The 20,682-nt window shown below is 30.9% G+C and overlaps 3 protein-coding genes across 4 annotated transcripts; all 3 read left to right on the top strand.

Annotated features, from left to right (window-relative positions):
• The first annotated feature begins 6,538 nt into the window (after nt 1-6,538).
• Nucleotides 6,539-8,551, top strand: LOC117125894 (polyadenylate-binding protein-interacting protein 8-like). The gene is made up of 11 exons (XM_033272775.1): nt 6,539-6,687; nt 6,741-6,765; nt 7,008-7,124; nt 7,206-7,250; nt 7,331-7,403; nt 7,475-7,587; nt 7,662-7,721; nt 7,801-7,848; nt 7,923-7,991; nt 8,132-8,193; nt 8,270-8,551. Exons 1-11 carry the CDS (start codon nt 6,539-6,541, stop codon nt 8,328-8,330), a joined length of 822 nt encoding a protein of 273 aa, XP_033128666.1. The 3' UTR covers nt 8,331-8,551.
• Nucleotides 8,552-8,786: 235 nt separating this feature from the next.
• On the top strand, nt 8,787-11,361 carry LOC103848902 (translation initiation factor IF-2). Of its 2 annotated transcripts, XR_004448291.1 has the most exons (5): nt 8,787-10,002; nt 10,478-10,627; nt 10,719-10,904; nt 10,992-11,275; nt 11,336-11,361. XR_004448291.1 is itself a non-coding variant. In XM_009125724.3 (4 exons), the coding sequence occupies exons 1-4, from the start codon at nt 8,860-8,862 to the stop codon at nt 11,070-11,072; spliced, it is 1,560 nt and encodes a 519-aa protein (XP_009123972.2). In that variant the 5' UTR covers nt 8,787-8,859; the 3' UTR covers nt 11,073-11,276. The 2 variants fall into 2 exon arrangements, 1 of the variants encoding a protein (XP_009123972.2); XM_009125724.3 differs by lacking the exon at nt 11,336-11,361 and having other exon boundaries at nt 10,992-11,276.
• Nucleotides 11,362-15,894: 4,533 nt separating this feature from the next.
• On the top strand, nt 15,895-16,930 carry LOC103848903 (glycine-rich protein 2). Its single transcript, XM_009125725.3, has one exon. It carries the CDS (start codon nt 16,415-16,417, stop codon nt 16,694-16,696), a length of 282 nt encoding a protein of 93 aa, XP_009123973.1. The 5' UTR covers nt 15,895-16,414; the 3' UTR covers nt 16,697-16,930.
• Nucleotides 16,931-20,682: the final 3,752 nt, after the last annotated feature.

Below are 20,682 nucleotides of genomic sequence, written 5' to 3' on the forward strand. Positions count from 1 at the left end.
CCATAGATTTTGAGAAAATTTCAAAAATATGACAATATTGTTTTAATGCCTAGTTGCATCCTGCACTAACATATGATGATGTTCAAAGAGATTTAGAGCCTTTGTCGTCTCCGTTTATCAGAAAATAATAACTTTATAGTGGTTATTTCATCGATTTTGGGGGTATTATGAAGTTTTACTAAATTATTTGATAAAAACTATTGAAAGATACTCATTTACCATGAAAAGAGTTTAGCATACATTAATACAAATGTAGAATACGGTATAAATTTTAAAACAACACTAACGATTATAGGCTTCAGTATATAAAGTATTTACCAAAAACTCAATATTTTTGTAGGGGGTTAGCCCATAGATTTTGAGAAAATTTCAAAAAATATGATAATATTGTTTTAATGCCTAGTTGCATCCTGCACTAACATATAATGATGTTCAAAGAGGTTTGGAGCCTTTGTCGTCTCCGTTTATCAAGAAAATAATAATTTTATAGTGGTTATTCCATCGATTTTGGGGGTGTTATGAAGTTTTACTAAATTATTTGATAAAAACTATTGAACGATGCTCATTTACCATGAAAAAGAGTTTAGCATTCATTAATACAAATGTAGAATATGGTATAAATTTTAAAACAACTCTAAAAATTATAGGCTTCAGTATATAAAATATTTACCAAAAACTCAATATTTTTGTAGGGGTTAGCCCATAGATTTTGAGAAAATTTCAAAAAATATAACAATATTGTTTTAATGCCTAGTTGCATCATGCACTAACATATGATGATGTTCAAAGAGGTTTGAAGCCTTTGTCGTCTCCGTTTATCAATAAAAGAATAACTTTATTGTGGTTATTCCATCGATTTAGGGAGTATTATGAAGTTTTATTAAATTATTTGATAAAAACTATTGAAAGATGCTCATTTACCATGAAAAAGAGCTTAGCATACATTAATACAAATGTAGAATATGGTAGAAATTTCAAAACAACACTAAAGATTATAGGCTTCAGTATATAAAATATTTACCAAAAACTCAATATTTTTGTAGGGGTTAGCCCATAGATTTTGAGAAAATTTCAAAAAATATGACAATATTGTTTTAATGCCTAGTTGCATCCTGCACTAACATATGATGATGTTCAAAGAGGTTTAGAGCCTTTGTCGTCTCCGTTTATCTAGAAAATAATAACTTTATAGTGGTTATTCCATCGATTTTGGGGGTATTATGAAGTTTTACTAAATTATTTGATAAAAACTATTGAAAGATGCTCATTTACCATGAAAAAGAGTTTAGCATACATTAATACAAATATAGAATTTGGTATAAATTTTAAAACACTAAAGATTATAGGCTTCAGTATATAAAGTATTTACCAAAAACTCAATATTTTTGTAGGGGTTAGCCCATAGATTTTGAGAAAATTTCAAAAAATATGAAAATATTGTTTTAATGCCTAGTTGCATCCTGCACTAACATATGATGATATTCAAAGAGGTTTGGAGCCTTTGTCGTCTCCGTTTATCAAGAAAATAAAAACTTTATAGTGGTTATTCCTTTGATTTTGGGGGTATTATGAAGTTTTACTAAATTATTTGATAAAAACTATTGAACGATGCTCATTTACCATGAAAAATAGTTTAGCATACATTAATACAAATATAGAATATGGTATAAATTTTAAAACAACATTAAAGATTATAGGCTTCAGTATATAAAGTATTTACCAAAAACTCAATATTTTTGTAGGGGTTAAGCCTATAGATTTTGAGAAAATTTCAAAAAATATGACAATATTGTTTTAATGCCTAGTTGCATCCTGCACTAACATATGATGATGTTCAAAGAGGTTTGGAGCCTTTGTCGTCTCCGTTTATCAAGAAAATAATAACTTTATAGTGGTTATTCCATCGATTTTGGGGGTATTATGAAGTTTTACTAAATTATTTGATAAAAACAATTGAACGATGCTCATTTACCATGAAAAAGAGTTTAGCATACATTAATACAAATGTAGAATATGGTATAAATTTTAAAACAACACTAAAGATTATAGGCTTCAGTATATAAAGTATTTACCAAAAACTCAATATTTTTGTAGGGGTTAGCCCATAGATTTTCAGAAAATTTAAAAAAATATGACAATATTGTTTTAATGCCTAGTTGCATCCTGAACTAACATATGATGATGTTCAAAGAGGTTTGGAGCCTTTGTGCTCTCCGTTTATCAAGAAAATAATAATTTTATAGTGGTTATTCCATCGATTTAGGAGGTATTATGAAGTTTTACTAAATTAATTGATAAAAACATTGAACGATGCTCGTTTTACATGAAAAAGAGTTTAGCATACATTAATACAAATGTAGAATATGGTTGAAATTTTAAAACAACACTAAAGATTATAGGCTTCAGTATATAAAGTATTTACCAAAAACTCAATATTTTTGTAAGGGTTAGCCCATAGATTTTGAGAAAATTTCAAAAAATATGACAATATTGTTTTAATGCCTAGTTGCATCCTGCACTAACATATGATGATGTTCAAAGAGGTTTGGAGCCTTTGTGCTCTCTGTTTATCAAGAAAATAATAATTTTATATTGGTTATTCCATCGATTTAGGGGGTATTATGAAGTTTTACTAAATTAATTGATAAAAACAATTGATTGATGCTCATTTACCATGAAAAAGAGTTTAGCATAAATTAATACAAATGTAGAATATGGTAGAAATTTTAAAACAACACTAAAGATTATAGGCTTCAGTATACAAAGTATTTACCAAAAACTCAATATTTTTGTAGAGGGTTAGGTTAGCCCATAGATTTTGAGAAAATTTCAATAAATATGACAATATTGTTTTAATGCCTAGTTGCATCCTGCACTAACATATGATGATGTTCAAAGAGGTTTAGAGCTTTTGTAGTCTCCGTTTATCAAGAAAATAATAACTTTATAGTGGTTATTCCATTGATTTTGGGCGTATTATGAAGTTTTACTAAATTATTTGATAAAAACTATTGAAAGATGCTCATTTACCATCAAAAAGAGTTTAGCATACATTAATACAAATGTAGAATATGGTATAAATTTTAAAACAACACTAAAGATAATAGGCTTCAGTATATAAAGTATTTACTAAAAACTCAATATTTTTGTAGGGGGTTAGCCCATAGATTTTGAGAAAATTTCAAAAATATGACAATATTGTTTTAATGCCTAGTTGCATCCTGCACTAACATATGATGATGTTCAAAGAGATTTAGAGCCTTTGTCGTCTCCGTTTATCAAGAAAATAATAACTTTATAGTGGTTATTCCATCGATTTTGGGGGTATTATGAAGTTTTACTAAATTATTTGATAAAAACTATTGAAAGATACTCATTTACCATGAAAAAGAGTTTAGCATACATTAATACAAATGTAGAATACGGTATAAATTTTAAAACAACACTAAAGATTATAGGCTTCAGTATATAAAGTATTTACCAAAAACTCAATATTTTTGTAGGGGGTTAGCCCATAGATTTTGAGAAAATTTCAAAAAATATGATAATATTGTTTTAATGCCTAGTTGCATCCTGCACAAACATATAATGATGTTCAAAGAGGTTTGGAGCCTTTGTCGTCTCCGTTTATCAAGAAAATAATAATTTTATAGTGGTTATTCCATCGATTTTGGGGGTGTTATGAAGTTTTACTAAATTATTTGATAAAAACTATTGAACGATGCTCATTTACCATGAAAAAGAGTTTAGCATTCATTAATACAAATGTAGAATATGGTATAAATTTTAAAACAACTCTAAAAATTATAGGCTTCAGTATATAAAATATTTACCAAAAACTCAATATTTTTGTAGGGGTTAGCCCATAGATTTTGAGAAAATTTCAAAAAATATAACAATATTGTTTTAATGCCTAGTTGCTTCCTGCACTAACATATGATGACGTTCAAAGAGGTTTAGAGCCTTTGTCGTCTCCGTTTATCAAGAAAATAATAACTTTATAGTGGTTATTCCATCGATTTTGGGGGTATTATGAAGTTTTACTAAATTATTTGATAAAAACTATTGAACGATGCTCATTTACCATGAAAAAGAGTTTAGCATACATTAATACAAATTTAGAATATAGTATAAATTTTAAAACAACACTAAAGATTATAGGCTTCAGTATATAAAGTATTTACCAAAAACTCAATATTTTTGTAGGGGTTAGCCCATAGATTTTGAGAAAATTTCAAAAAATATGACAATATTGTTTTAATGCCTAGTTGCATCCTGCACTAACATATGATGATGTTCAAAGAGGTTTGGAGCCTTTGTCGTCTCCGTTTATCAAGAAAATAATAACTTCATAGTGGTTATTCCATCGATTTTGGGGATATTATGAAGTTTTACTAAATTATTTGATAAAAACTATTGAACGATGCTCATTTACCATGAAAAGGAGTTTAGCATACATTAATACAAATGAAGAATATGGTAGAAATTTTAAAACAACACTAAAGATTATAGGCTTCAGTATATAAAGTATTTACCAAAAACTCAATATTTTTGTAGGGGTTAGCCCATAGATTTTGAGAAAATTTCAAAAAATATGAAAATATTGTTTTAATGCCTAGTTGCATCCTGCACTAACATATGATGATGTTCAAAGAGGTTTGGAGCCTTTGCCGTCTCCGTTTATCAAGAAAATAATAACTTTATAGTGGTTATTCCATCGATTTTGGGGGTATTATGAAGTTTTACTAAATTATTTGATAAAAACTATTGAACGATGCTCATTTACCATGAAAAGGAGTTTAGCATACATTAATACAAATGAAGAATATGGTAGAAATTTTAAAACAACACTAAAGATTATAGGCCCATAGATTTTGAGAAAATGTCAAAAAATATGACAATATTGTTTTAATGCCTAGTTGCATCCTGCACTAATATATGATGATGTTCAAAGAGGTTTGAAGCCTTTTTCCGTCTCCGTTTATCAATAAAAGAATAACTTTGATGTGGTTATTCCATCGATTTAGGGAGTATTATGAAGTTTTATTAAATTATTTGATAAAAACTATTGAAAGATGCTCATTTACCATGAAAAAGAGCTTAGCATACATTAATACAAATGTAGAATATGGTAGAAATTTCAAAACAACACTAAAGATTATTGGCTTCAGTATATAAAGTATTTACCAAAAACGCAATATTTTTGTAGGGGTTAGCCCATAGATTTTGAGAAAATTTCAAAAAATATAACAATAATATTTTAATGCCTAGTTGCATCCTGCACTAACATATGATGATGTTCAAAGAGGTTTAGAGCCTTTGTCGTCTCCGTTTATCAAGAAAATAATAACTTTATAGTGGTTATTCCATCGATTTTGGGGGTATTATGAAGTTTTACTAAATTATTTGATAAAAACTATTGAACGATGCTCATTTACCATGAAAAAGAGTTTAGCATACATTAATACAAATGTAGAATATGGTATAAATTTTAAAACAACACTAAAGATTATAGGCTTCAGTATATAAAGTATTTACCAAAAACTCAATATTTTTGTAGGGGTTAGCCCATAGATTTTGAAAAAAATTCAAAAAATATGACAATATTGTTTTAATGCCTAGTTGCATCCTGCACTAACATATGATAATGTTCAAAGAGGTTTGGAGCCTTTGTCGTCTCCGTTTATCAAGAAAATAATAACTTTATAGTGGTTATTCCATCGATTTTGGGGGTATTATGAAGTTTTACTAAATTATTTGATAAAAACAATTGAACGATGCTCATTTACCATGAAAAAGAGTTTATCATACATTAATACAAATGATGAATTAAAACAACACTAAAGATTATAGGCTTCAGTATATAAAGTATTTACCAAAAACTCAATATTTTTGTAGGGGTTAGCCCATAGATTTTGAGAAAATTTCAAAAAATATGACAATATTGTTTTAATGCCTAGTTGCATCCTGCACTAACATATGATGACGTTCAAAGAGGTTTGAAGCCTTTGTCGTCTCCGTTTATCAAGAAAATAATAACTTTATAGTGGTTATTGCATCGATTTAGGGAGTATTATGAAGTTTTACTAAATTAATTGATAAAAACAATTGAACGATGCTCATTTACCATGAAAAAGAGCTCTATTTGTTAAAGTATATTAATTATTAAAAAAAAAAAAACAAATTTTCTACTGAAAACAAGAGAAGAGAAGCGGTCTTGGGTGGAGAGAGTAGAAAAGGCCAAAAACCCATCATTCCGTCTTCCTCGTCTTCTCTCTATAGCTACCCTCTAAAACCACCGCTTCAGCTTCCCGAATCACATTTATATATATATATCTAACGATCAACCATTATTCTCGTCTGCTTGTGATTATAATTCTGTTAAATGGGTCTTCACTGATAACTCTCATTTCTCGATTTTACCCAATCTTCTTTGGTTTTAGTTTCTCTCATCCAAAAGTTTGAATCTTTACCCCACAAAAAAGTTGGAAACTTTATCAATCTTTGGGTTGTTGTATTTGGGAATCTCCGATCTAAAATGGCTGCGATCACTGAGAGTGTGGATTCTGGTGTTGGTGAGGGAATTGAGAATAGCTTGGTGAAACCGGAGGAGTCTGATCAAGTGAAGAAACTGAATCCTGAAGCTAAGGAGTTTATCCCTTCTTACAAGAAGAAGAACAATAACCAGTCTCTGTCTTCTGGTGATTTTGCCATCACTAAGAAGCAATCTGGTGTTGAAGAATTCTACAAAAAGATGGCAGCAGGGTAACAAAAAAAAAGTTTGATTTTTTTTTGTTGGGTTGTTGTTGAAACTGTAAATGAATTTCATTGGCTGCTTATGTGATGATGTTTTAGTTTGGGTTCTTGATTATGATAAAAAGTCTCTAGCTTTGGAGGTTTTGTTTGATGATTTTCAGAGAGAAAGTTTCTGTTTTTACTTAACATTTCATCAATTGAGGATCTTTTAAATTATCCTTATAAAGTTTGGTTTTTGTGGATAATTACAGAGAAGAAACGATTATAATAACCAAGGGAGGAAAGTTAGGTTAGGTGGAAGAGCTTCCAAGGCTCAAAGAGATGATAGTATTAGAAGAACAGTCTATGTCTCTGACATTGATCAGACTGTAAGTTACCTTAACTCTCTCTCTCTCTCTCTCTCTTTCTCTTTTGTATCATTCTAATTCTATATTCTTCTTTCTTATTAGGTGACTGAGGAAGTCTTAGCTGGATTGTTCAGCAGCTATGGACAAGTAAGTTTAAAATCCACAAGCTAGATCCTTTTCTTTGTGTGTGTGGTTAAGTGTTAACATTGTGTTCTTTTCTTGTGAAGGTTGTTGATTGTCGTATCTGTGGAGATCCAAATTCAGTTCTTCGCTTTGCGTTTGTTGAGTTCTCTGATGACCGTAAGTTATATTAAAGCTGTCTTCTTTAAAAGTTTTGATTTTACATTAGTAAGAATGTTTGGTTCAAGCAGAAGGTGCAAGGGCTGCTTTGAGTGTCGGTGGGACAGTGATAGGTTATCACCCAGTTAGAGTATTGCCTTCCAAGACTGCTATTCTTCCAGTGAATCCCACATTTCTCCCCAGGGTAATGTAAACAACTGTTTCCATTTTGAGGTTTGGAAACTGAACTTTTATGTCTCCTTTTTGTGTTGTGTTCAGTCAGAAGATGAGAGGGAGAAGTGTACAAGGACCATCTACTGCACTAATGTCGACAAGAATGTAAACACTTGTTCCCTGTTTATGCATTTTGTGTACTTGTTCTCAGTTTTTAAGATGACTTGTTTTAAAACTTTTGCAGGCCACTGAAGATGATGTCAGAATCTTCTTTGAGTCTGCCTGCGGTGAGGTCAGTCTAGAGCTACAATACAATATGAAGTTTGTAAAATGCAACAAATAAGATTTTCTTCTTATATTAAACAGGTTACTCGCATAAGGCTTCTTGGTGACCAGTTGCATTCTACTCGTATTGCTTTTGTTGAATTTGCCATTGTAAGCTCCCTGCTGTCTTCAAAACATGAGCTTTTGTGTCTTCTTTTACAAGTAGATAAAGTCAGTTTGAAAGGCTTGTGATTCTTAGTTTTACCGAAGAACTAAATATGTTTTTTTTTGGCTTTGGGGATGAAATATAGGCAGAGAGTGCAGTTGCGGCGCTGAACTGCAGCGGAGTAGTCTTAGGATCTCAGCCGATAAGGTACATTTTGCATTTAATCTTTGGCTGAATATTAAAACATGATATACTGAAACCTTGTTTTTTAAAATATCTTCAGGGTAAGTCCTTCAAAGACACCAGTGAGATCACGATTCACTCGATCACCATCGACAAACTAGGAGAGAAACAGAACCGAAGAGGCTTTGTTGATGAAGGAGAGTGATGCAAACACTTCGTTTTTAATTTGGCATTTTAATTATTTTCTAGATATCTCCCAGTTCGGTAGTATGTGGAGACAGAACCAACCAAACAATCAACATACTTTCTGAGTTCTTGTTCTGATACTCATTCGAGTATTTATACCTTCTTTCTCAAAATGGAAGATTATTAGTTTCTTTTTTGGTTGATTCTTAGTTATCGGGAAAGTAAAATATTATTTTCTTGATCTCGTTGGAGCTGATACTAAGCCATGCTTAAGGTTTGCTAACTCCGAACCAGCAAAGGTGGCTCTAACCACGGGGGGTTTAGGGATCAATCAAAAGTATATATCCTTTTCCTCGCATATAGAAAAACTTTAGGGACTGGTTTGAAAATATACAAAAACGACATCGTTTCGGAAAACCCCATTTTCGGATTAAACACAGTGACTCAAAAACCCTCGAGTCCTCCTCGATCGAAAGCCATTGTGTAATCAAATCGCACTAACAGATGAGAGGAGCTATTGGAAGAAGATTCTCGAACCCTAGCAATGGCTTTAGCCTTGCCTCCATAGTCAAGCACACTCCATTTCTCATCCAACCTACTTCTCATTTCTCCTCCGACGGCGGCGCTGGCCGTGGCCGTGGACGCGGCGGCGGTTCCGGATCCCCAGCCGCTGGAGCGGGACAGTTCGGTTTCAATCGCGAACCCGAAAAACCGAACGAACCGGTCGGTCAAGCACGTGGCTCATCGGAATCCCCAGGCGGATACGGTCACGGTCGTGGCCGCCCGATCCAATCCGATCCGATCTCTCCTCCGTTCTCCTCATTCGTCAAACCAGATTCGCATAGCGTTGGCCGCGGAAGAGGTTCCCTCGGATCAGACCCCGTTTCCCCTTTCTCTCCTGAGCCTCCTCGCCATCCAGCTCCTCCACAGCCGCATCAACCGCGTTTCGAACCGCAGCAAACGCGTTTTGAATCGCAGCAACCGCGTTTCGAACCGCAGCAACCGCGTTTCGAACCGCAGCAACCGCTTTTTGAGCCGCAGCAACCGCGTTTTGAACCAGCCAAGGATGGCTTTCAGGGAAGTCCTCCATTTGCGAAGCTTGAGGCTACAAAGGATGCAACTGCGCCGCCACCACCAGGGGCTCCGAACAACATAGCCAATGCTTTAGGAAGTGGAGCAGGTCGAGGAAAACCTTTTGTGCAAAATGAAGACAACCGCCACATTCAACGCTCTCCTCAGCGTCAGAAGCGAGCTCAACCGCCCAAGGATACAACTCCCCGACCCCAACTGAGTCCGGAAGAAGCTGGGAGGAGAGCAAGGAGCCAGCTTTCCCGCGGCGAAGCCGCCGAAGGAGGAGGCGGCGGTGTGAGGGGAAGAGGAGGAGGCAGGGGAAGGGGGAGAGGAGCGAGAGGGAGAGGCAGGGGGAGAGGTGGTGAAGGGTGGAGAGATGATAAGAAAGAAGAGGAAGCTGAACAGGAGGCTTTGAGTGTATTCGTTGGAGATTCTGCTGATGGAGAGAAGTTTGCTAAGAAGATGGGAGATGAGATTATGGCACAGTTAGCTGATGGTTATGAGGATATCTGCGAAAGGGCTTTGCCTTCTACTGCTCATGATGCCTTGGTGGATGCTTATGATACTAATCTCATGGTAAAGTTTCTCTCTTTTTTGTGTTCTCTGGAGAAAAAAAAGTTTACATTTTGATCATGAATAGTGAATAATGATGAAGCAGTGTCATTAATATTAAAAAAAGTTTACATTTTGATCATGAATAGTGAATAATGATGAAGTTGTGGTCGTCTTGAAGCGTAGAAGATTGTGCTTGTATGTTCTTAGATTTATAACACAGCCTCTGAAGTTAACAGTTTGATGCTAGACAGTATCGCTTCGAGTAGGATCAGGAATAGTGAATATTTATTGAGGAAGCAATATCATTATTAATATTGATTCATACACTGCCTTGAAGCGTATAAGATTGTGCTTGTTTCTATTAACACGCCATCTTACGTTTTTAGTCTTTCAGTGAAAGGAACATGAAGAAAGTGCCTTATTTGTTGTTTGGCTTTGCATGAAAATGGATGTTGAGTCTCTAAGTTTTCTCTGTCTCTCCCTCTTTGTTTTGTAGATTGAGTGTGAGCCAGAGTATTTGATGCCTGACTTTGGATCAAATCCTGACATTGATGAGAATCCACCAATGCCTCTGCGTGAGTGTCTTGAGAAGGTGAAGCCCTTCATAGTGGCTTTAGAGGGGATCAAGGATCAAGAAGAATGGGAGGTAAAACAATGTTCAGCTTGCTTTTTTATGCATCCACGCAGTACTTTTGTTTCGTTTGATCACTTAACCTTCTCGTTTTTTTTTTTTGCAGGAAGCAATTGAAGAAGTGATGGCGGAAGCTCCCCGTATGAAACAGATTGTTGATCACTACAGTGGTCCTGATAGGGTAACTGCTAAGAAACAGAACGAGGAGCTCGATAGGATTGCTACAACACTTCCCCAAAGTGCACCGGACTCTGTGAAACGATTTGCAGATCGTGTTGCTCTTAGCCTCAAGGTTTGATATCACTCTGTTTTTTTAATCAGAGATATCTCTAAGGAAGATGTATTATTGATGTTATTCTGAAATTTTTGGGTAATGCAGAGTAATCCTGGGTGGGGATTTGACAAGAAGTACCAGTTCATGGACAAGCTCGTTTTGGAGGTGTCACAGAACTACAAATAGAGAACTTAAGGTTTCAAAGACATTCTTAAAAGCTTAATCGTCGCAACTAAGTTTAGATTCGAATGAAGAATCTTGCCTCTAGTTAAACGATAGTTTGGCCTTTGAAAGGTCTCGCCTTTCACCTTTTTTTCATTATACGTTGTCAAGGTTTCCATAATAATGGCATTGTTCTTTCGATTTTGTAACTCCAGAGATCGTTTTCCTTCTGTTTTTTCTTAATTTTATTAATATGTTCATTCGAAGAGAGAATGTTTACTAAATAGTAAATATCAAGTTTTGTTTGCACACATGACGTATCTAATAGAATATTCATGGTATTCACAAGTGCTGCTGGGATCATTCTCGAGTTGACCTGACCTTTATACATTTACATGTTTTGTTTACTTGATATTTAAACAAGAAGAAAATTTACATTTTCTGATTGTAGATTGATATTACCACTCAGAGCCATGCTCATCTTATCAATTTTGGGGCATTGGCCCAGGCTCCTTCTCACATTAGTATATTTTGGAGCTTCCATATTCATAAATCATATAATTAATATATGATGAAAACTATAATTATCTTTTAATACTTTTCAATAATATGACAATTTCTGCTTAGTTGTTGTGAATATTAATTTCATTATATATTTTTAATTTTGAATGTCGAAAATATTTTCCTATATATAATTTAAGTTTGTCTACCCACAATTACAACCAAAATATAACTTTTGCCATTAATTTTTATAAGATTAATTTTTCTTAAAAATAATTTTAAAATATAAAATAAGAAAACAATTTATTTTCTAGTTCGTATTAAAAAAAATTAATATGCATATTTGATATAAAATAAATTATTTTTACCCTAGGCCCTTAATAGCCTTCGCACTGTTACCACTGCACTTGTATACGTCAGATAATAAATTAGGTTCTGTTGTAACAAGAGTGAATTTGCTGAATATTCATAAGAGGCAAAAGAATGAAAAATATGTCCATGCTACAGTAAAGCAGGACAGATGGGACAATTTGCGCACAAACGTGACCGAAATCTCCTTCCAGGCGCGTTCGCGTGATGTTGACACTCCAAAGATAAAACAGTCATACTATACTCCATGCTATATAGTAGAGTCATACAAATGATTGAATTAGTTACGAGGTTGGATTTCATCCATTACATGACTATACTATTACATAGTTACGACATAATATAGAATATTCGACACAAACACATAAGCTTTTTATTTATGTGTATGCTCACAAGGCTGTACAAATTTATTGGTACAGCCTTGTGAGCATACACATAAATAAAAAGCTTATGTGTTTGTGTCGAATATTCTATATTATGTCGTAACTATGTAATAGTATCCTTGTTCTAAAAATCGCCCGCGTAGACGATTTATCGTCCGAGAAATCGTAATACGTTAGGTCACCGTGGCGAATTGCATTGATTCGGTTGTGTTATACAGTAATCCGATTTCTAACCGCGTAGAGCGTCACTTTTCAAAACGCGGCCGATTATTTACTTGAACGGTGTTGTTCAAAATCCATAATTATTTCTGTATTGTTGTTCTTAAACCTTATTCAAGAGTAAATACAGAAAAAATGTGTGAATCATTTGAGTTTTAAAGTGACAGATTGATGAAAAGTATGTTAAATCAATAAACAAAACTGAAACACAGTCGGCTGCCATTTTTTAGGTTTCATAATTGGCAGGAAAGAAGATGAATTCATATTTACAATTATACTCCTTTATTAAAAAGAAAAAAAAATACAAAAATGTACAGAGCTTGGGCTTTAAACAAAAGGCCAGAGCATAATATGTAAACAACACGAGCCAATATACCATTTAAACGTTTAATGTTCTGTTTTAATTCTAAATATATCTAATTATAATAACAAGGAGTAGTTTATATGTAAATTATTTGTAAGAGTATGAAACCATAAATATATAGGGACTACAACTAAAATGTAGAGTATATGTATAAAATATGGTATTTATACATATAAAAGTACAAAAAATTCCTCCCCGCGTATTCCCCGAGTTTTTTCCGATTTTTCAATAAATCGCTAGGCCTGAGTGTGCCGCACGCGTAGCGCCTAGCGAGTTTCCGAACAAGGAATAGTATAGTCATGTAATGGATGAAATCCAACCTCGTAACTAATTCAATCATTTGTATGACTCTACTATATAGCATGGAGTATAGTATGACTGTTTTATCTTTGGAGTGTCAACATCACGCGAACGCGTCTGGAAGGAGATTTCGGTCACGTTTGTGCGCAAATTGTCCCATCTGTCCTGCTTTACTGTAGCATAGACATATTTTTCATTCTTTTGCCTCTTATGAATATTCAGCAAATTCACCCTAAATAAATTACTAACAAGATTATTTTTAATACTAAAGATTTCAAAAGAGAGATATATTGTTTGGGATACAAAGGCGGCGAATACTAAGTACCCCCAGAGACAAATGCCAGCAACGAACTACAACTGGAACCAAGAGTCAGCAGATCCAACGATTCTCAAAGACCAAAAAACCGAACAATATAGAAACGACTAGAAGACCGTAGAAAGCAAGATCATAATCACAACCACAAGGCATCCTAGCAAATAGCAATAGATACATCAAAGATGATAACACAAACAATATTTTCATATCAAGTAAATTACTTCAGTTTTGATTACTATGTAATTGTTAAATCAAAACTTATAAATATATGTAAAGTGAATTTGACATATAAAATGATAGTTAACCATTATTTTATGCTTTTATGAACCATGCAGGCCTGCTTAGAATTGCCTAACTTTTAGTCCTACAGCAGTATAAATTTACATACACATATCATACAACAAACTTCATGTTTCTACTCTCTTTATAGGTAATTCGGTGGTAGGGGAATTTTTATCATCTGCTTCGCAATAACTTATCACCTATTCAAGATTACAATTTGGTCCGTCAATGACATACATCATCAATTTCTGAATATAATATAAATGTGGTTTTGAAAGTTGTTACTGAATTTGACCATAACTAATCTATTAAAAAAGAAGTACAAATTTGAATTTATCCTTTAATTTCGCAAGTTATTTACAATCCCATGTCACTGATGTATTAACTGAGCCTATATCTATGTTTCCTTTGTCTTTTCCTATTTTACTAAATCATTTTCTAAATCAAGTTTAGCTATAGTTTTGTGTTCAACATATATCCTAAAATGATTTAGCTAAATCTTAGGAAAACTCAAGTTTAAAACCTATTTTAATAATATTATGCAATATTTCCCAAATATCATATAATCTCCACACATTTAGCTTGTAAGGTCTAAAATATATGTATTTTGAATATTACAAAATATATATTTAACCATTAGGATTACTATTAAAATATATATATTTCAAACATTTTTAAAATATTTTTTTAACCATTTCAGTTACTATTAATTATTTGCAACACGAAAATCTATTTATATTAAGATTTAAATATCACTAAATTAATTGTAGAAGAGAAGTCCTACTTTCCTGCTAGCAGAATTGACTTTTCTTATGCAATTATCTTTCTTAAACATAACTAGATTTTGACCCGTGCAACCGCACGGGTGTTTGTTTTCATTTTTCTATACATAAATTATTGTTTTAGAACATAAGTGGTATATATTTTTAATGTTAATCATATACTTAAATATTTATATAACTATTTCAAATACAATAATTTTATAATTTACATGTTATAATTAATTAATTATTTAAACTGTATGTATTTACCACTTCTTATTATATATTTATCTTATTTTATTTACATTTAGTTATTAAGCAAATTAATATTAATGAGAAAATATATTTAAAATTATTTTGTATTTAATTTATGCTAAATTTTGACCCGTCTTTCAAAACTGGATTTCTTTTTATCAATATTAGATAATTTATTATTGTATATATAAAAGTCTAAGATATGTTAATTTTTAGATATGTATTATATAGTTTGTTAATTTTAAGCTGTTCTATCATCATATTATATTTTAAATAAGTAATTTATATTTATGAAAATAAAATTTATAAATTTATAAATTTATCAACTGAATATAATTTTATTATATTTATTTTAGTATAATAATTATATTTTAACATGATCATGACTATAAAGTAGATAAAATAGGATATAATTTATTTATTTTCATTTTTAAACGATAACTTAAAATACATTAAGTTATTGTTTAACTTTTTTACACAGATTTATTAGAATTTTTAAAATATAATATATCAATATATATTATATTTAAAATGAAAATATATTATGATTAAAGTAGTTACAAAGATTTTATATTATTAACTTTAAAGAAATGCATGTTAAATTTAATACATGTATTATATAGTTTGATAATGTTAACCCATCTTAACAACATATTAGATTTTTTTTTTGAACATAAATATTTTATAATTACAAAAATAAAATAAATAAATATATAAATTTAATACAATTTTATTATATTTAGCTCAATATAATAATTTTATTTTAATATGATTGATTATGATTATATAATAAATAAAATATTATAGATTTTTTTTTTTTTTTTTATATAACTGAATATATTAATTATAATAATATTTTAAACTAATTTTGAAATTAGCAAAAATATTTAAATATAATTTTGAAAATGAAGATCTTGAAAAAATCTTTTTAAAAAAATTTGTTAGAATTTTAAGATAAATATATTTATATTTAAAATGAAAAGATATCAAAAGATATTATGATTAAAATATTTTAAAAATTCGATTTATTATTAGTCTGAACTAAAATGTAATATGAATTTCTATTAATATGTCCATTAGGTCCATTTTTTAAAAAATCACACATGAATCAAGGTTGTGACTTCTGTTTTAATATATAAGATGTACATTTGTCAAAAGATATAGCTATACCAAGCATTTTTCTGTTTTCTGTTTTATGATACCCATGATTATATATCAGATTTTAAGTATAACTAATACGAATATATCGATATAGTGTAAACGTGTAGTTTTATATAACGGATTTATTTGGTATATCTGACACTTACTTTTCCAACACCGAACTATACATGTTGGACATAACTATCCCATTCTCTATTTGACCGTATCAATCAAGAAGCGAAGTCATACTTTTCTTCTAGCAGGATTGACTTTTCTTGTGCAATTTCTTGTATCCTTCATAAGCAAATAGTTTACGTTTGTCAAAGTCCATGACAATTTGGGGGTGCATAAAAGGGCTTTTACATCACATATATTTTGCATCAGTATTCATAAACATTTGAAAGCATAAGATTGATACATTTCGCATTGACATATATCAAACATCTCTCTGATTGTGTTTGCTAATCTAGAGCACGATGTGTTGTCGAATATTATGTTGTTGCTTCTGCCGCAAGAAGAAAAAGCCAAGAGATGTGAAAAAGGGTAAAAAAGGAAAGAAAGATGGAGGACTTGTTGTGAAGCCGACTAAGCCTAAGAAACGTCGCAATGAACCAGTAGATGTAAGTGGATGCGCAGACCTATGCTGCTGCTTTGGCGGAGATGGTGGAGGTGGAGACGGCGGCGGTGGAGATGGTGGAGGTGGTGGTGGATGTGGAGGCGGCGGTGGAGGTTGCGGAGGTGGAGGTGGAGGCGGTTAATAGATGAGAATTCGGCAACTCTTTATGTAATGATAAATTCTTGTGTTTGTGGTTTATTTATTTTATTATATGTAATGTAAAATTTATTTTAACGTAATGTATATATTACGTACATAATATATACGGCATCATGTATTTATTTTTCTTCTATGAAACATTACTATATAATTTAGCATATTCATTTATGTAGATGTAAATGAATTGGTTATATGCGAAGACATAAAGTTCTGGGGATCGATATTTCAAAGAAACATTTACACTATAGGTCACTTTTCTAGTTTATTATAACACAATAAGACACTTCTTATTCCTAGGGTACTTTTGTTTAACCAGAACCAACTCTATAGTTATAAGCTAACTAAATAAACAAAAGTGGACCCCTGTATTTTTTTTCATCTTCTTCCTAAAGGTCTCGAACTCCTAAATTTCTTTTTATTATATTTATTCTCAAATCTCTCTCATCTCATTTTTCACCATTGTTGGAATTTAAATGTAAAAATTGACTTCGAATTCCTAGAGTGTATGTCGTCTGTTCTAAATCGCGTACGAGTTGGGCATTAAGGGTTTGGATCTATTTGCTAATAAACTCAGATTTAAAAAAAAAAGATCAAATATCGAGGTTGAAATAATATATATTGTTATAAATCTATTGTAATTGAACAAAAACATAAGGAAAGGAGTTAGAATTGTGTTGAATCGTGAAAAAAATGGAGAGGAGCGGATATTAGGGTTTGCAGGTCAACAATGGTGAGGAAGAAGACGAAGGCATTCTAGGTATTACTCTTCATTAAAGACAAAAAAATAAAAAAAATGCAATTAGGTAGCATCGAACCCGCGACTTTGAAGAATAGACTGAGCGTACTAATAGCTAGGCTACTATAGAACCGTTTGGAAATTTGTATATGCTCTTATATTTTATGTGTACATGTTATTCGTATTGATGTATAGAAATATTGTTTAACGGACGTATGTACATATTATTTTATGTACATGTGTACATGGTGGTGTATGTACACGATGTCAAATTGCCAAAATCTGATACAAAATATATTCAAGTTTGTATTTAAGGTGATATAACAATTTCGACTAGGGTAATCGCTTGGTAGGTCATATATAAGCGAAAGAGACATGTGATTAAATTGATGGAGTACATGTGTACAAATCTAAATGTAAGTTTAGGTGTTCAGGATTAGAAGATATGTTTTTGGTGTGCATGAAGCAACACGCAAGCGTTTCAAGTTGTAGGATTCATGTTGCTCCTAAAATAGCTGCAAAGAGACTAAAGAAAAGTTTGAAATCAAGAAAATAAACATATGTACATATGGACAACATATTATACATATATTTTGACGAAATGTACATATGGACATCATATGCATACCACTTTTCATATTTTATGTCTTTGATATTTTGTGTTTCGATTTTATACTTCTTAGTAGAGTAATATGCAAAATCATGTTGCTTTGTATATTTCAAACCATCTATATAATAGTATGCACATGTATACATGTACATAAGTACATGTAATTGTTGTACATGTGTACACACAAACATATATATATATATATATATATATATATATATATATATACATCACATGTATACCCAATAGTAAATCTTGATTATTATATTCTTATTTTTTCAATTAGAAAATAATGTATTAGAATTCTTATGATACGATTTTTGCGAATTTATTGATAATGTATACATGTGCATATATAAGCATAAATATAAGTAATTTTTATACATGTGTACACATATATATGTACGTATATATATGTACATGTTCACATGTATGTCCATTAGTAAATTTTGATTATAATACTATCTAATTATTTTTAATTTGAAAATAATGTATTACAATTTTCATGGTATAATATGGTGATTTATTGACAATGTACATTCACATGTACATATATACACATTTACATGTATGACCGATAATAAATCTTGATATGATGATTTTATTGGATTTTAGCATCTTATTTTAGTCTATTTTGATCATTTTAACTTGAATTTAGGAGTGTATATTGCATTTTTGTGTGTTAATTATATAAAATAGGGTTAAAATGCACTTTTGGAATTTTGGGATTAAATATAGAGGATATATACGCAATTCCATGAGTTTGGAGCCAAATTTCGATCAGAGCTAATTGTAAGGAACCATTCATGCAATTAGAAAGGGATTAAATGCACATTTAGAAATTTGGGGTTAATTGATCAGGATTTATATGCAATTTTGAAAGCTTAAGGTCAAGCTGAGAACAACTACAAAAGTAGAGGACCAAATGTGCAAAATGAAGACAATTCACCATTGTTGCTCCAGCTCCTCCGTGACGTGAAGATTGAAGCGAAGATGATTCCTGGCGGCCACCACGACGGATTCATGGCGAGGAACAAGCTTCACGACGGAGAATTAAACTTGGTTGTGGCTGTGAATCTAGAGACGGAGGAGACGCGGCGGAGATAGTTGCGTAGTGATGGCATACTTTAAGAAACTCAGTGACATAAGAGGTACATAATTTTGGCATGGTGACCACGAGTGTTTTGTGGCAGAGGAAGCCACCATCGTCTCTCTTATTTGTTAATTTTTAGATCTTCAAATTTTATGTTCCATTTTTTTTAAAAAAAGAAAACGATTAAAAATTAATTTAGCTAACTAGAAAGAAAAGAAACCAAACAAGCAACATCTAGTTGTGACTTGGTTAAAAAAAACTACCTCAGTAGCAACAACTGTCTCACGGTGTAATAAAAACTTATAAAGTGACTCTATATGTAAATGACTCTATTTCAAATGACTGTGATTTCTCATATTTAATGAAAGAATTAGTTTATTCTGAACAATCTACATTAACTCAAGTAGACTAGTTAAATAATAATAACTAGGTTAAGACCCGCGCCTTGTGCATAATCAACATTATATATATAAATTATTTTATATATTATATATTTATAATATATTATAATATAATAAATATATATTGAATAAAAAATCATTATCTACTACTTATATAATTAAATTGGTGCGAACATATAAATAAATTTTATAAATCAAAAAAATATTTTTTCTATTTGATATGATATATAATTAAACTTAAATGATAGTAACACATATATGGTATATTTTAATATTAATATTTATTAGATGATGCTTTTTGCTCATTTTTTTTTATCATTTGTATCTGTTATAGCAAAAAGTCTAAATTAGTGATAACAAAATTTTCACTGTGGGATTAATGGTTTAAGTAATTTATAATATTTTAAAAAACTAAGTTGTCAATATTTTTTCAAATTTTTTATCAAAAAAATGTTCAAAGTAAATTTCAAAATTAAGATATTTATGTATTTTTATATGGCATATAGTTTAATTTAAAATGATACATATATTTATATATCTTTTATTTTTGATACTTATTAAATGAGACTTTTAACTTATATTATTTTTTAATTATTTGTATCATGTCATAACAGAAATTTTAAATCATAGATCACAAAATTTGAATGTGAAATTTTTAACAGTTTTAGTAATTTATACTCGTTTTACAAAATTCAAAATATAAGTTATAAATTATTTTTTTAATTTTTATTATATGTTTACTATGATTGTTTAATTTATTTTAATAGCTTAAAATTAAACAAATATAATTATAATGCACACTTATTTTTATCAAATCTTTATCATTCAAAATCATTAATTGTCATATATACTTTAGCCACATTAGGCAATTCCGTAATCTTATTTAAGGAAATAATGAAGCACATTAATAATGTATTTATTGTGGTTTAATAAAAAAAATTATTATATATTTAGATGGACCAACTTATTTCTCTAAGTATTCTAAAAATCATTTTTATGATAACACGTGGCTACAAAAAAATGTTGCAATGTTTCTCAAATAATATATAGGGGATAATAATAAGCTGCTAAAATATTTAAAATACTAAGAAGTTTTAAGTAAAAAAAAAGTTAAGCTTTACCAAATTAA

This window comes from Brassica rapa, chromosome A06 (assembly GCF_000309985.2).
Source record: "Brassica rapa cultivar Chiifu-401-42 chromosome A06, CAAS_Brap_v3.01, whole genome shotgun sequence".
Lineage (NCBI taxonomy): Eukaryota > Viridiplantae > Streptophyta > Magnoliopsida > Brassicales > Brassicaceae > Brassica > Brassica rapa.

Coding starts and splice junctions, on each gene's coding strand:
- LOC117125894 (XM_033272775.1), top strand. CDS start 6,539: ATGGCTGCGATCACTGAGAGTGTGGATTCTGGTGTTGGTGAGGGAATT. Junction 7,849..7,922: donor TTGAGTCTGCCTGCGGTGAG/GTCAGTCTAGAG, acceptor TATATTAAACAG/GTTACTCGCATAAGGCTTCT. Junction 8,194..8,269: donor TTAGGATCTCAGCCGATAAG/GTACATTTTGCA, acceptor AAATATCTTCAG/GGTAAGTCCTTCAAAGACAC.
- LOC103848902 (XM_009125724.3), top strand. CDS start 8,860: ATGAGAGGAGCTATTGGAAGAAGATTCTCGAACCCTAGCAATGGCTTT. Junction 10,003..10,477: donor CTTATGATACTAATCTCATG/GTAAAGTTTCTC, acceptor TTTGTTTTGTAG/ATTGAGTGTGAGCCAGAGTA. Junction 10,628..10,718: donor AGGATCAAGAAGAATGGGAG/GTAAAACAATGT, acceptor TTTTTTTTGCAG/GAAGCAATTGAAGAAGTGAT.
- LOC103848903 (XM_009125725.3), top strand. CDS start 16,415: ATGTGTTGTCGAATATTATGTTGTTGCTTCTGCCGCAAGAAGAAAAAG.